Raw genomic sequence first — 12,736 nt, forward strand, 5'->3', positions numbered from 1 at the left:
CACTATCACATGATTGTATCTCCCTCCGGATTACACACTATCACAGGATTGCACCTCCTCTGGATTACACACTATCACAGGGTTGCACCTCCTCTGTATTACACACTATCACAGGATTGCATCTCCCTCTGGATTACACACTATCACAGGATTGTACCTGCCTCTGGATTACACACTATCACAGGATTGCACCTCCTCTGGATTACACACTATCACAGGATTGCATCTCCCTCTGGATTACACACTACCACAGGATTGCACCTCCCCTGGATTACACACTATCACAGGATTGCACCTCCTCTGGATTACACACTATCACAGGATTGTACCTCCTCTTGATTACACACTATCACAGGATTGAACCTCCTCTGGATTACACACTATCACAGGATTGCACTTCCCTCTGGATTTCACACCACTTTGGATTATCAACTATGCCTGGACTCTATATCACCATTTTTGTTCCCCTCAGGATTCAAAACCACCTTTGAACTTCTTACGTATTACCCAACACAACTCGATTAAACCCGGATAAAACGGCAAGGTGAAACACTGTAACATTATCAAACTTGATGTACCTGCCAGTGCATCACGACCTTCGAGCCTGGCTATATGGGTTTACAGTAGGCCGAGTTCCCTTATAACTGTCGAAATGTCCGTCTTGCTCGTTGACGGCAGATAACTCGAGCAAGTGTACAGCTAAACTGGAGTTGTCTCGCTTGGACCACAGTGGTCTGAAACGTGTTCTTCCAGGAAAAGGACACACGTCACATAAAACTACAAGGAAGTAATTCACACGTAGGCCGGACATTTTGAAGCTGGACGAATTCGAAGGTATGGTCACTTTTTTTCAAACTAATCATGCCATAAGTTGTCCAGTCTGTTGCTTGTGTTCTGTCACTTCGTTCTGCTAGCGATTAATTCGTTGATTTTATATATAGTACCAGTTCATGTCAAATAACTGTGGAGGTCAGACCACGGGGTACAGTACACGTACTGATTGTCCAGTAGTCGTAATGATATCGCACAGTAGTTATTTCAAAATCTGAAACGTGAGCTGCATACAACAGGCTTGTAGAGAGGGGTGGTTTTGTGGATCGACCCACCCCCATACTTTTATTATTAAATATGTTTTTTTGTGGAAGCATGACTCAGTGTTTCAAACCCCCACATAGAAACTTGACACGCCACAGTCTAGACCCTCCGTGCATTTTGTGTACACGGCCGCCATCTATAGAGCCTTGACAAATGAGGACCGCCTATAGACTAAGTAACACAATATTATTTCATGACAAAATAAAGGGGAATTCGCTGAAATAAAATAATACACGATCGAAACATCAATTCATGAACATGAACGATTTTATTGTATTTTTTATTATGATTTTTTAAACATTTATTTTATTTTTATTTATTTATCCCTAGGTCTATATACTCCACATCGGGTTGGTGAGAATTCTCTCTATGTCTATATACTCCACACCGGGTTGGTGAGACTTGTCCCTAGGTCTATATACTCCACACCACGTTGGTGAGACCTGTCCCTAGGTATATTTACTCCACACATGGTCAATGAGACATATCTCTTGGTCAATATACACCACATCGGGTTTGTGAGACTTATTTCTAGGTCTATATACTGCACACCAGGTTGGTGAGATTTGCCCCTAGGTCTATATACTCCACACCGGGTTGGTGAGACTTGTCCATAGGTCTATATACTCCACACTGGGTTGATGCGACTTGTCCCTAGGTCTATATACTCCACACCGGGTTGGTGAGACTTGTCCCTAAGTCTATATACTCCACACTGGGTTGGTGAGACTTGTCCCTAAGTCTATATACTCCACACTGGTTTGGTGAGACTTGTCCCTAAGTCTATATACTCCACACTGGGTTGATGAGACTTGTCCCTAAGTCTATATACTCCACCCCGGGTTGGTGAGACTTGTCCATAGGTCTATATACTCCACACCGGGTTGGTGAGACTTGTCCCTAGGTCTATATACTCCACACCGGGTTGGTGAGACTTGTCCCTAGGTCTATATACTCCACACCGGGTTGGTGAGACTTGTCCCTAGGTCTATATACTCCACACCGGGTTGGTGAGACTTGTCCCTAGGTCTATATACTCCACACCGGGTTGGTGAGACTTGTCCCTAGGTCTATATACTCCACACCGGGTTGGTGAGACTTGTCCCTAGGTCTATATACTCCACACCGGGTTGGTGAGACTTGTCCCTAGGTCTATATACTCCACACCGGGTTGGTGAGACTTGTCTCTAGGTCTATATACTCCACACCGGGTTGGTGAGGCTTGTCCCTAGGTCTATATACTCCACACCGGGTTGGTGAGACTTGTCCCTAAGTCTATATACTCCACACTGGGTTGGTGAGACTTGTCCCTAAGTCTATATACTCCACACCGGGTTGGTGAGACTTGTCCTACCGGGTTGGTGAGACTTGTCCCTAGGTCTATATACTCCACACCGGGTTGGTGAGACTTGTCCCTAGGTCTATATACTCCACACCGGGTTGGTGAGACTTGTCCCTAGGTCTATATACGCCACACCGGGTTGGTGAGACTTGTCCCTAGGTCTATATACTCCACACTGGGTTGATGAGACTTGTCCCTAGGTCTATATACTCCACACCGGGTTGGTGAGACTTGTCCCTAGGTCTATATACGCCACACCGGGTTGGTGAGACTTGTCCCTAGGTCTATATACTCCACACTGGGTTGATGAGACTTGTCCCTAAATCTATATACTCCACACTGGGTTGATGAGACTTGTCCCTAGGTCTATATACTCCACACTGGGTTGATGCGACTTGTCCCTAGGTCTATATACTCCACACTGGGTTGATGCGACTTGTCCCTAGGTCTATATACTCCACACCGGGTTGGTGAGACTTGTCCCTAGGTCTATATACTCCACACTGGGTTGATGAGACTTGTCCCTAAATCTATATACTCCACACTGGGTTGATGAGACTTGTCCCTAAGTCTATATACTCCACACTGGGTGATGCGACTTGTCCCTAAGTCTATATACTCCACACCGGGTTGGTGAGACTTGTCCCTAGGTCTATATACTCCACACCGGGTTGATGCGACTTTTCCCTAGATCTATATACTCCACACTGGGTTGATGAGTCTTGTCCCTAGGTCTATATACTCCACACCGGGTTGGTGAGACTTGTCCCTAAGTCTATATACTCCACACTGGGTTGGTGAGACTTGTCCCTAAGTCTATATACTCCACACTGGGTTGGTGAGACTTGTCCCTAAGTCTATATACTCCACACTGGGTTGATGAGACTTGTTCCTAAGTCTATATACTCCACACCGGGTTGGTGAGACTTGTCCCTAGGTCTATATACTCCACACCGGGTTGGTGAGACTTGTCCCTAGGTCTATATACTCCACACCGGGTTGGTGAGACTTGTCCCTAGGTATATATACTCCACACTGGGTTGGTGAGACTTTTCCCTAAGTCTATATACTCCACACTGAGTTGATGAGACTTGTCCCTAGGTCTATATACTCCACACTGGGTTGATGCGAGTTATCCCTAAGTCTATATACTCCAAACTGGGTTGGTGAGACTTGTCCCTAAGTCTATATACTCCACACTGGGTTGGTGAGACTTTTCCCTAAGTCTATATACTCCACACTGAGTTCATGAGACTTGTCCCTATTTCTATATACTCCACACCGGGTTGGTGCGACTTGTCCCTAGGTCTATATACTCCACACTGGGTTGATGAGATTTGTCCCTAAGTCTATATACTCCACACTGGGTTGATGATACTTGTCACTAAATCTATATACTCCACACTGGGTTGATGAGACTTGTCCATAGGTCTATATAATCCAAACTGGGTTGATGCGACTTGTCCCTAGGTCTATATACTCCACACTGGGTTGATGCGACTTGTCCCTAAGTCTATATACTCCACACTGGGTTGGTGAGACTTGTCCCTAGGTCTATATACTCCACACTGGGTTGGTGAGACTTGTCCCTAAGTCTATATACTCCACACTGGGTTGATGAGACTTGTCCCTAGGTCTATATACTCCACACTGGGTTCATGAGACTTGTCCCTAGGTCTATATACTCCACACTGGGTTGATGCGACTTGTCCCTAGGTCTATATACTCCACACTGGGTTGGTGAGACTTGTCCCTAAGTCTATATACTCCACACTGGGTTGGTGAGACTTGTCCCTAAGTCTATATACTCCACACTGGGTTGGTGAGACTTGTCCCTAAGTCTATATACTCCACACTGGGTTGATGCGACTTTTCCCTAGATCTATATACTCCACACTTGGTTAATGAGTCTTGTCCCTAGGTCTATATACTCCACACCGGAAGGTGAGACTTGTCCCTAAGTCTATATACTCCACACCGGGTTGGTGAGACTTGTCCCTAAGTCTATATACTCCACACTGGGTTGGTGAGACTTGTCTCTAGGTCTATATACTCCACACTGGGTTGATGCGACTTGTCCCTAGGTATATATACTCCACACTGGGTTGGTGAGACTTGTCCCTAAGTCTATATACTCCACACTGGGTTGATGAGACTTGTCCCTAGGTCTATATACTCCACACTGGGTTGATGAGACTTGTCCCTAGGTCTATATACTCCACACTGGGTTGATGCGACTTGTCCCTAGGTCTATATACTCCACACTGGGTTGGTGAGACTTGTCCCTAAGTCTATATACTCCACACTGGGTTGGTGAGACTTGTCCCTAAGTCTATATACTCCACACTGGGTTGGTGAGACTTGTCCCTAAGTCTATATACTCCACACTGGGTTGATGCGACTTTTCCCTAGATCTATATACTCCACACTTGGTTAATGAGTCTTGTCCCTAGGTCTATATACTCCACACCGGAAGGTGAGACTTGTCCCTAAGTCTATATACTCCACACCGGGTTGGTGAGACTTGTCCCTAAGTCTATATACTCCACACTGGGTTGGTGAGACTTGTCCCTAAGTCTATATACTCCACACTGGGTTCATGAGACTTGTTCCTAAGTCTATATACTCCACACCGGGTTGGTGAGACTTGTCCCTAAGTCTATATACTCCACACCGGGTTGGTGAGACTTGTCCCTAGGTCTATATACTCCACACTGGTTTGGTGAGACTTTTCCCTAAGTCTATATACTCCACACTGAGTTGATGAGACTTGTCCCTAGTTCTATATACTCCACACCGGGTTGGTGCGACTTGTCCCTAGGTCTATATACTTCACACTGGGTTGATGAGATTTGTCCCTAAGTCTATATACTCCACACTGGGTTGATGAGACTTGTCCCTAGGTCTATATAATCCAAACTGGGTTGATGCGACTTGTCCCTAGGTCTATATACTCCACACTGGGTTGATGCGACTTGTCCCTAAGTCTATATACTCCACACTGGGTTGGTGAGACTTGTCCCTAGGTCTATATACTCCACACTGGTTTGGTGAGACTTTTCCCTAAGTCTATATACTCCACACTGAGTTGATGAGACTTGTCCCTAGTTCTATATACTCCACACCGGGTTGGTGCGACTTGTCCCTAGGTCTATATACTCCACACTGGGTTGATGAGATTTGTCCCTAAGTCTATATACTCCACACTGGGTTGATGAGACTTGTCCCTAGGTCTATATAATCCAAACTGGGTTGATGCGACTTGTCCCTAGGTCTATATACTCCACACTGGGTTGATGCGACTTGTCCCTAAGTCTATATACTCCACACTGGGTTGGTGAGACTTGTCCCTAGGTCTATATACTCCACACTGGGTTGGTGAGACTTGTCCCTAAGTCTATATACTCCACACTGGGTTGATGAGACTTGTCCCTAGGTCTATATACTCCACACTGGGTTGATGAGACTTGTCTCTAGGTCTATATACTCCACACTGGGTTGATGCGACTTGTCCCTAGGTATATATACTCCACACTGGGTTGGTGAGACTTGTCACTAAGTCTATATACTCCACACTGGGTTGGTGAGACTTGTCCCTAAGTCTATATACTCCACACTGGGTTGGTGAGACTTGTCCCTAGGTATATATACTCCACACTGGGTTGGTGAGACTTGTCCCTAGGTATATATACTCCACACCGGGTTGGTGAGACTTGTCCCTAGATCTATATACTCCACACTGGGTTGGTGAGACCTTTCCCTAAGTGTATATACTCCACACTGAGTTGATGAGACTTGTCCCTAGGTCTATATACTCCACACTGGGTTGATGCGACTTGTCCCTAAGTCTATATACTCCACAGTGGGTTGGTGAGACTTGTCCCTAAGTCTATATACTCCACACTGGGTTGGTGAGACTTGTCCCTAAGTCTATATACTCCACACCGGGTTGGTGAGACTTGTCCCTAAGTCTATATACTCCACACCGGGTTGATGCGACTTGTCCCTAAGTCTATATACTCCACACTGGGTTGGTGAGACTTGTCCCTAGGTCTATATACTCCACACTGGGTTGATGAGACTTGTCCCTAGGTCTATATACTCCAAACTGGGTTCATGCGACTTGTCCCTAGGTCTATATACTCCACACCGGGTTGGTGAGACTTGTCCCTAGGTCTATATACTCCACACCGGGTTGATGAGACTTGTCCCTAAGTCTATATACTCCACACTGGGTTGATGAGACTTGTCCCTAAGTCTATATACTCCACACCGGGTTGGTGAGACTTGTCCCTAGGTCTATATACTTCACTCCAGGTTGGTGAGACTTGTCCCTAGGTCTATGTACTCCACTCCACTACTTAACTCCACTACTTAACTTTTAAAATATTTTGACAAGTCCCATGTGGGGAAAACTCTTTATTTTTCTTTTTATTAAATATATTTTTCGTGGAAGCATGACTCAAGGTTTGAAACCCTCTTATAGAAACTTGGCACGCCACAGTCTAGAACCTCCGTGTAATGTATCCTTGGATTTTATATGTACGACCGCCGTGTATAGAGCCTTGGCAAACGAGGACCGCCTATAGAGATGGCAAATAATTAACAGTAGATTATTTCATGACAAAATAACAGCGTATTCGCTGAAATAAAATAATAAATAGTCGAATCAAAAAGATTTTATTTCATTTATTATTATTATTATTTAACATTTAGTTTATTTTTTATTATTTATTTCTTGGTCGTATTTGTTTGTTTATTTTTGTTTATTATTTTATTATTATTATTATTTCTTTTTATTTGTTGTTTTTGCGGAGCTACATATACAAGACCACTGGAGCCGCGTGTGTAGGAATGTTAGCAGGGGGGTGGGGGTCCGAGACTGAGGAGAGTGAAGTTTACGGAAGAGCCGCATGTGCAGGAATGTTAGCAGGGGGGTGGAGGGTCCGAGACTGAGGAGAGTGAAGTTTACGGAAGAGCCGCGTGTGCAGGAATGTTAGCAGGGGGGCGGAGGATCCGAGACTGAGGAGAGTGAAGTTTACGGAAGAGCCGCGTGTGCAGGAATCTTAGCAGGGGGGTGGAGGGTCCGAGACTGAGGAGAGTGAAGTTTACGGAAGAGCCGCGTGTGCAGGAATGTTAGCAGGGGGTGGAGGGTCCGAGACTGAGGAGAGTGAAGTTTACGGAAGAGCCGCGTGTGAAGGAATGTTAGCGGGGGGGGGGGGGGGGGTGGTCCGAGACTGAGGAGAGTGAAGTTTACGGAAGAGCCGCGTGTGCAGGAATGTTAGCAGGGGGGCGGAGGATCCGAGACTGAGGAGAGTGAAGTTTACGGAAGAGCCGCGTGTGCAGGAATGTTAGCAGGGGGGTGGAGGGTCCGAGACTGAGGAGAGTGAAGTTTACGGAAGAGCCGCGTGTGCAGGAATGTTAGCAGGGGGTGGAGGGTCCGAGACTGAGGAGAGTGAAGTTTACGGAAGAGCCGCGTGTGAAGGAATGTTAGCGGGGGGGGGGGGGGGGGGGGTGGTCCGAGACTGAGGAGAGTGAAGTTTACGGAAGAGCCGCGTGTGCAGGAATGGTAGCAGGGGGGTGGGGGAGTCCGAGACTGAGGAGAGTGAAGTTTACGGAAGAACCGCGTGTGCAGGAATGTTAGCAGGGGGGTGGGGTGGGGTGGGGGGGGGTTACGAGACTGAGGAGAGTGAAGTTTACGAAAGAGCCGCCTGTGCAGCAATGTTAGCAGGGGGGTGGAGGGTCCGAGAATGAGGAGAGTAAAGTTTACGGATGTTAGCAGGGGGGTGGAGGGTCCGAGTCTTTTTTGTGTGTTTGTTATTTATTTATTTATTTATTTGTTTGTTTCTTTTTTCTTTTTTCTTTGTTGTTGTTTTTAAAGAGCTACATATACATGACCACTGGAGCCGCGTGTGCAGGAATGTTAGCAGGGGGGTGGGGGGTGGGGGGTCGAGACATGCTCCCCCAGAAAATGAGTGGTACGGCGCTCGCCGGATCGACTCCCGTCGCTGGGCCCGAGGGGCTATTTCTCGTTCCAGCCAGTGACCCACAACTGGTGTAACAAACGCCGTGGTATGTACTATCCTGTCTGTGGGATAGTGCATATAAAAGATCACTTGCTGCTAATCGAAAAGAGTAGCCTATGGAGTGGCGACAGCGGGTTTCCTATTTCAATATCTATATGGTCTTAACCATATGTCTGACGCCATATAACCGTAAATACAATGTGTTGAGTGCGTCGTTAAATAAAATATTTCCTTTTTTTAAATTTTAGAACATAGCGATTAACCACGTAACAGATTGGCCGTTCGCGTATATTTGAAGTTGCGTTACTAACAGACGTGAACTAGTGTATCTTGTTTTACAGCATTCGGGGAACTGCCCCTAAGTCATATTGTAGAATAAAACCAGTTTATACTGAGTTTGGCAGATGTTTGTTGATAATATATCACGGGAAATCAACTGAATGAATTTAAGAGTGTAATATGCCATATTTTTATTATAGTAGTGCAGGGCATGTATCATTTTATTTCGATATATCTGCCGTCAAAATGAATTCAGATTTTACGATTAAAACTAGGTGTATTACTGCAATACTTGTTCTGTTTCAGATCAGAACTTGTGAAATAATGGATCGAACTAAAAAGAGCATTCTCCAAAACATCCACGAAGAGATGGTCAAAGGCACGTTCAATGACCTTGACATTGTCTGTGAGAATGGTACAACAAGCGCAAACCGTTTGGTCCTGGCCGCGATGTCATCTTACTTTCGTGCAATGCTGACATCAGACATGACAGAGAGTCGAACGGGCGTCTTAAATCTGTCCACTGTCTCGGTGTCGGTGTTCCAGGATATTCTCAAGATGTCTTTGTGTCCAGTGGATCTTGTAAACGAAGATAACTGCGTCAAAATGTTAGACGCAGCCGAAATGATGCAGCTTGATGACGTCAAAGATCTGTGCCATCGTTATCTTAAGGAAGGTCTCGTGCTTAATACCGATAACTGTCTACACTGGTGGAGACTTATGAATCACTACAATGTTCCCGATTTGTCCAATAGGGCATTCTCTTATCTGACAGAAAACTTGACCGACTTTGTTGAAACAGAAAATATTGTTCATATGTCAAAGACAGAACTCTTAGAAATATTGTCTAAAGATGACTTGAAATGCAACGAAGATGTAATTATGAAAGGTATCATGAAGTGGCTTGAAAGAAATAACCCAGATGCAAATGACGTAAAACGTATCTTTGAAATGATCAGAATTGATCTTGTTGATCCAAAATTCCTGATTGCGAATGTGGTATTTTCTCATTTAATTTCAGGAAATAACTCAGTTCAGCAAATTATTAAAGATGTGTTGCTTTTAAAAGTTTTCACATGTTCTACCAGCAGATTTCATAGTGGCCGTGAAGATGTTCTCGTGCTACATTGGAACACAACTTCACTTCTGTCTTGTTTTACATCAGAAGGGACATGGGAAGACGTTCCGCCTGCTCCAGTAGACCCTGGATGGTGGTATTCAGCAGCAAGTCTGGGTAACAAGATCTGCATCACTGGTGGTAAGAATAGAGTAAAATGTACACTCGTTTACGACGTCTGTAGAAGAGAGTGGGAAACAGGTCCGGATCTCGAAGAACAACGCTATGATCACTGCATGGCCACAGCTAATTCTAAAGTGTATGCAATTGGTGGTGAGTACAGCAACACAATTGAAGAGATGAGCGAGAGTGCAACACGCTGGCAGGTTGTTGGAGATTTGAAACAGAGCAGACAGGATGCATTCGCTGTTACAGTTGGACACAACATTCTGGTGATGGGTGGACGGAGTAGAGGACGTGGATCAGATGTTATCCAGTGTTTCAATACAGCGACTCGCTGTGTGTCTAACCTCAGCTCACATTTACCATACAGCTCGGTGTGTCTGAGAGGTTCGGTTCACCTCCCTGATGTATATCTGCTGGACTATGATGGAAATGTGATGCACGTCCAGGTCACTGACAGTGATGGTGAAATCAAGATACAAGTCAAGTCAACAGCGAAATGGCGATCATTTAAATATTACTTTGGCATAGTATGGCAGAACGGAAGCTTGCTGTCCTTCAGTGGCTTCAACACTAACTGTGAAATTAGAAAATACAACCTGGCTGAAGGGAAAGAGGACAATATTACTTTTATGAAATCAACGAGAAGTGGTTATGTGTTTGGAGTTCTGCCAGTGTCTTATGAAGCATAACAGATTTTGGGTTGAATTTATTCTGGGGCATAACATTGTTTGTGTATTTAATCTCACTGATCAAGTGGGTCTCTTCCTATTAGGGTCTTAGGCTTTAAATTCTGCGTAAAACATTACTAGCAGTTTGATGAATTTGGTCACAAAACCTGTAGAGAAACTAAAATTTGATTTAACAAAAAAACACAAAAAAACAACAACATAATAATAATAAAAAATAAAAAATAAAAATGCACCAAGTTTAAAACGCCATAAATATATGTATTCAATTGTTTCTCGAATTATCTTTTTGATCGATTAATTAAATATATTCGCTGAAATCTATTTTAATTGGTATATTTGGCGATTTTGATAACAAAGCCTAAAAACGGGGTCGGGCACCAGTTCACCTATTTTGGTATGTGACTGGATTATGGCTACGAAGCTATAAACCGGGGGACAAGGTTTTATTTTGTTTGGCTAGTTCTAGATGTTTAAAGCTTCTGTTATAACAATGTTTTCTATTGCAAAAGACAAACATAACGACACTTTTAATAAACTCGACCTGGCGTGCGTCTTCACAATAAACGTATATTGTGAAAAACGTCTTGTCATTGTAAAGACGATAATAACGCAAAGGTGTCTTGTCAATTATTTCCCTTTATTGGATTGGATCCATCTCAAAGAGAAAAAGAAGAAAAACAATCGTACTGTACGGAGAACTTTCATTTAAGACTGACTGTTTGCAACACAGTGCCTTCGTGCATACACACAGGTGTCAATTCAGTGTTTTACTTGTGTGTATAATCAAATAATTAATGTACGTAATCAAATAATGTGTTTCTGGTTCTGTGTGTAACATATTGACCAAGTGCTTATTTCTGTGAAAGATTTTCTTGTTGGTATGTGTTCCCCTTTATAATTTTAAAATTAACAGTAACAATAAACATTATGGTTTGCATGGAAGGGGAGCGAGCGATGTGATAAGGCGTGTCACTGGTATGGACCACAATAAAGTAAAGTAAAAATTTGTTTAACTACACCATTAGAGCACATTGATATATTAATTATCGGCTATTGAATGTCAAACATTTGGTAATTAATGCAGCGAGGGATCTTTTATGTGCATTTTCCCACAGACAGGAAAGAACATACCACAAACTTTGACCAGTTGTGGTGCACTGGTTGGAACGAGAACAAATCCAATCATTTGAATGGATCCATTGAGTTGGTTCGATCCTGCAGCGCAAGGACCTCGAGCGAACACTTAACGGTCTGATCTAAATCCCGCTACTCGAATCACAATAGGGAGATAAGCTCTAAATAGTTAAATATTAAAAATTGGCAATAATGAAATAAATCGTGGAGAGAGAGAGAGAGAGAGAGAGAGAGAGAGAGAGAGAGAGAGAGAGAGAGAGAGAGAGAGAGAGAGAGAGAGAGAGAGAGAGAGAGAGATTGTGTGTGAGTGTGTGTGTCTCACAATGTATATGTGTGTCTGTGCGTGTTTGTGTGAGTGTGTGCGTATGTGTGTGTGTGTCTGTGTGTGTACATGTGTTATTTAAACTACTGGTATTGGAGTATAAAAGTAAGATTTCTTTAAATTACGTTTTTTTTTTAAATTCAAACCGTCCGCTGATATTGTAAGTATACTGTAAACACTGTAAAGATATTTTTAAGCTAGTTTTGGTGTTGGAATGTAAACTATGAGAGACTAGAATACAGCACTCGTGGCTGTTAGACACCCGTGGTATGTACTACCCTGTCTGTGGGATGGTGCATATAAAAGATCCCTTGTTACTAATCGAAAAGAGTAGCCAAAGAAGTGGCGACAGTGAATTTCTTCTCTCATTATCTGTGTTGTCCTTCATCGTATGTTTGACGTCGTTAAATAAAACATATTTCTTTCCCTTAGGGTCCGTTAGTCTCACACATCGTTTAAAACGATATATAAAGACCGAAAAGGCATTCCTGTTTGATTAGAGATGAAGTCAAACGTCATTCTTCTCTCTCAATGCCCCCCCCCCCCCCCCCCCCCACCCCAATCAGGGTCGTGGGGTAGACGATGAAGTCGTTCTGGACGCTCGTT

At 43.9% G+C, this 12,736-nt stretch overlaps 1 protein-coding gene across 1 annotated transcript; it reads left to right on the forward strand.

The window, feature by feature from the left end:
• The first annotated feature begins 800 nt into the window (after nucleotides 1–800).
• Nucleotides 801–12,084, forward strand: LOC121385731 (ectoderm-neural cortex protein 1-like). Its single transcript, XM_041516499.1, has 2 exons — nucleotides 801–834; nucleotides 9,049–12,084. Exon 2 carries the CDS (start codon nucleotides 9,067–9,069, stop codon nucleotides 10,672–10,674), a length of 1,608 nt encoding a protein of 535 aa, XP_041372433.1. The 5' UTR covers nucleotides 801–834; nucleotides 9,049–9,066; the 3' UTR covers nucleotides 10,675–12,084.
• Nucleotides 12,085–12,736: the final 652 nt, after the last annotated feature.

Source organism: Gigantopelta aegis, chromosome 12 (assembly GCF_016097555.1).
Source record: "Gigantopelta aegis isolate Gae_Host chromosome 12, Gae_host_genome, whole genome shotgun sequence".
In the NCBI taxonomy this organism is placed as follows: Eukaryota; Metazoa; Mollusca; class Gastropoda; order Neomphalida; family Peltospiridae; genus Gigantopelta; species Gigantopelta aegis.

What these genes read in the sequence shown, in the direction of transcription:
- LOC121385731 (XM_041516499.1), top strand. Translation starts at nt 9,067, where the DNA reads ATGGATCGAACTAAAAAGAGCATTCTCCAAAACATCCACGAAGAGATG.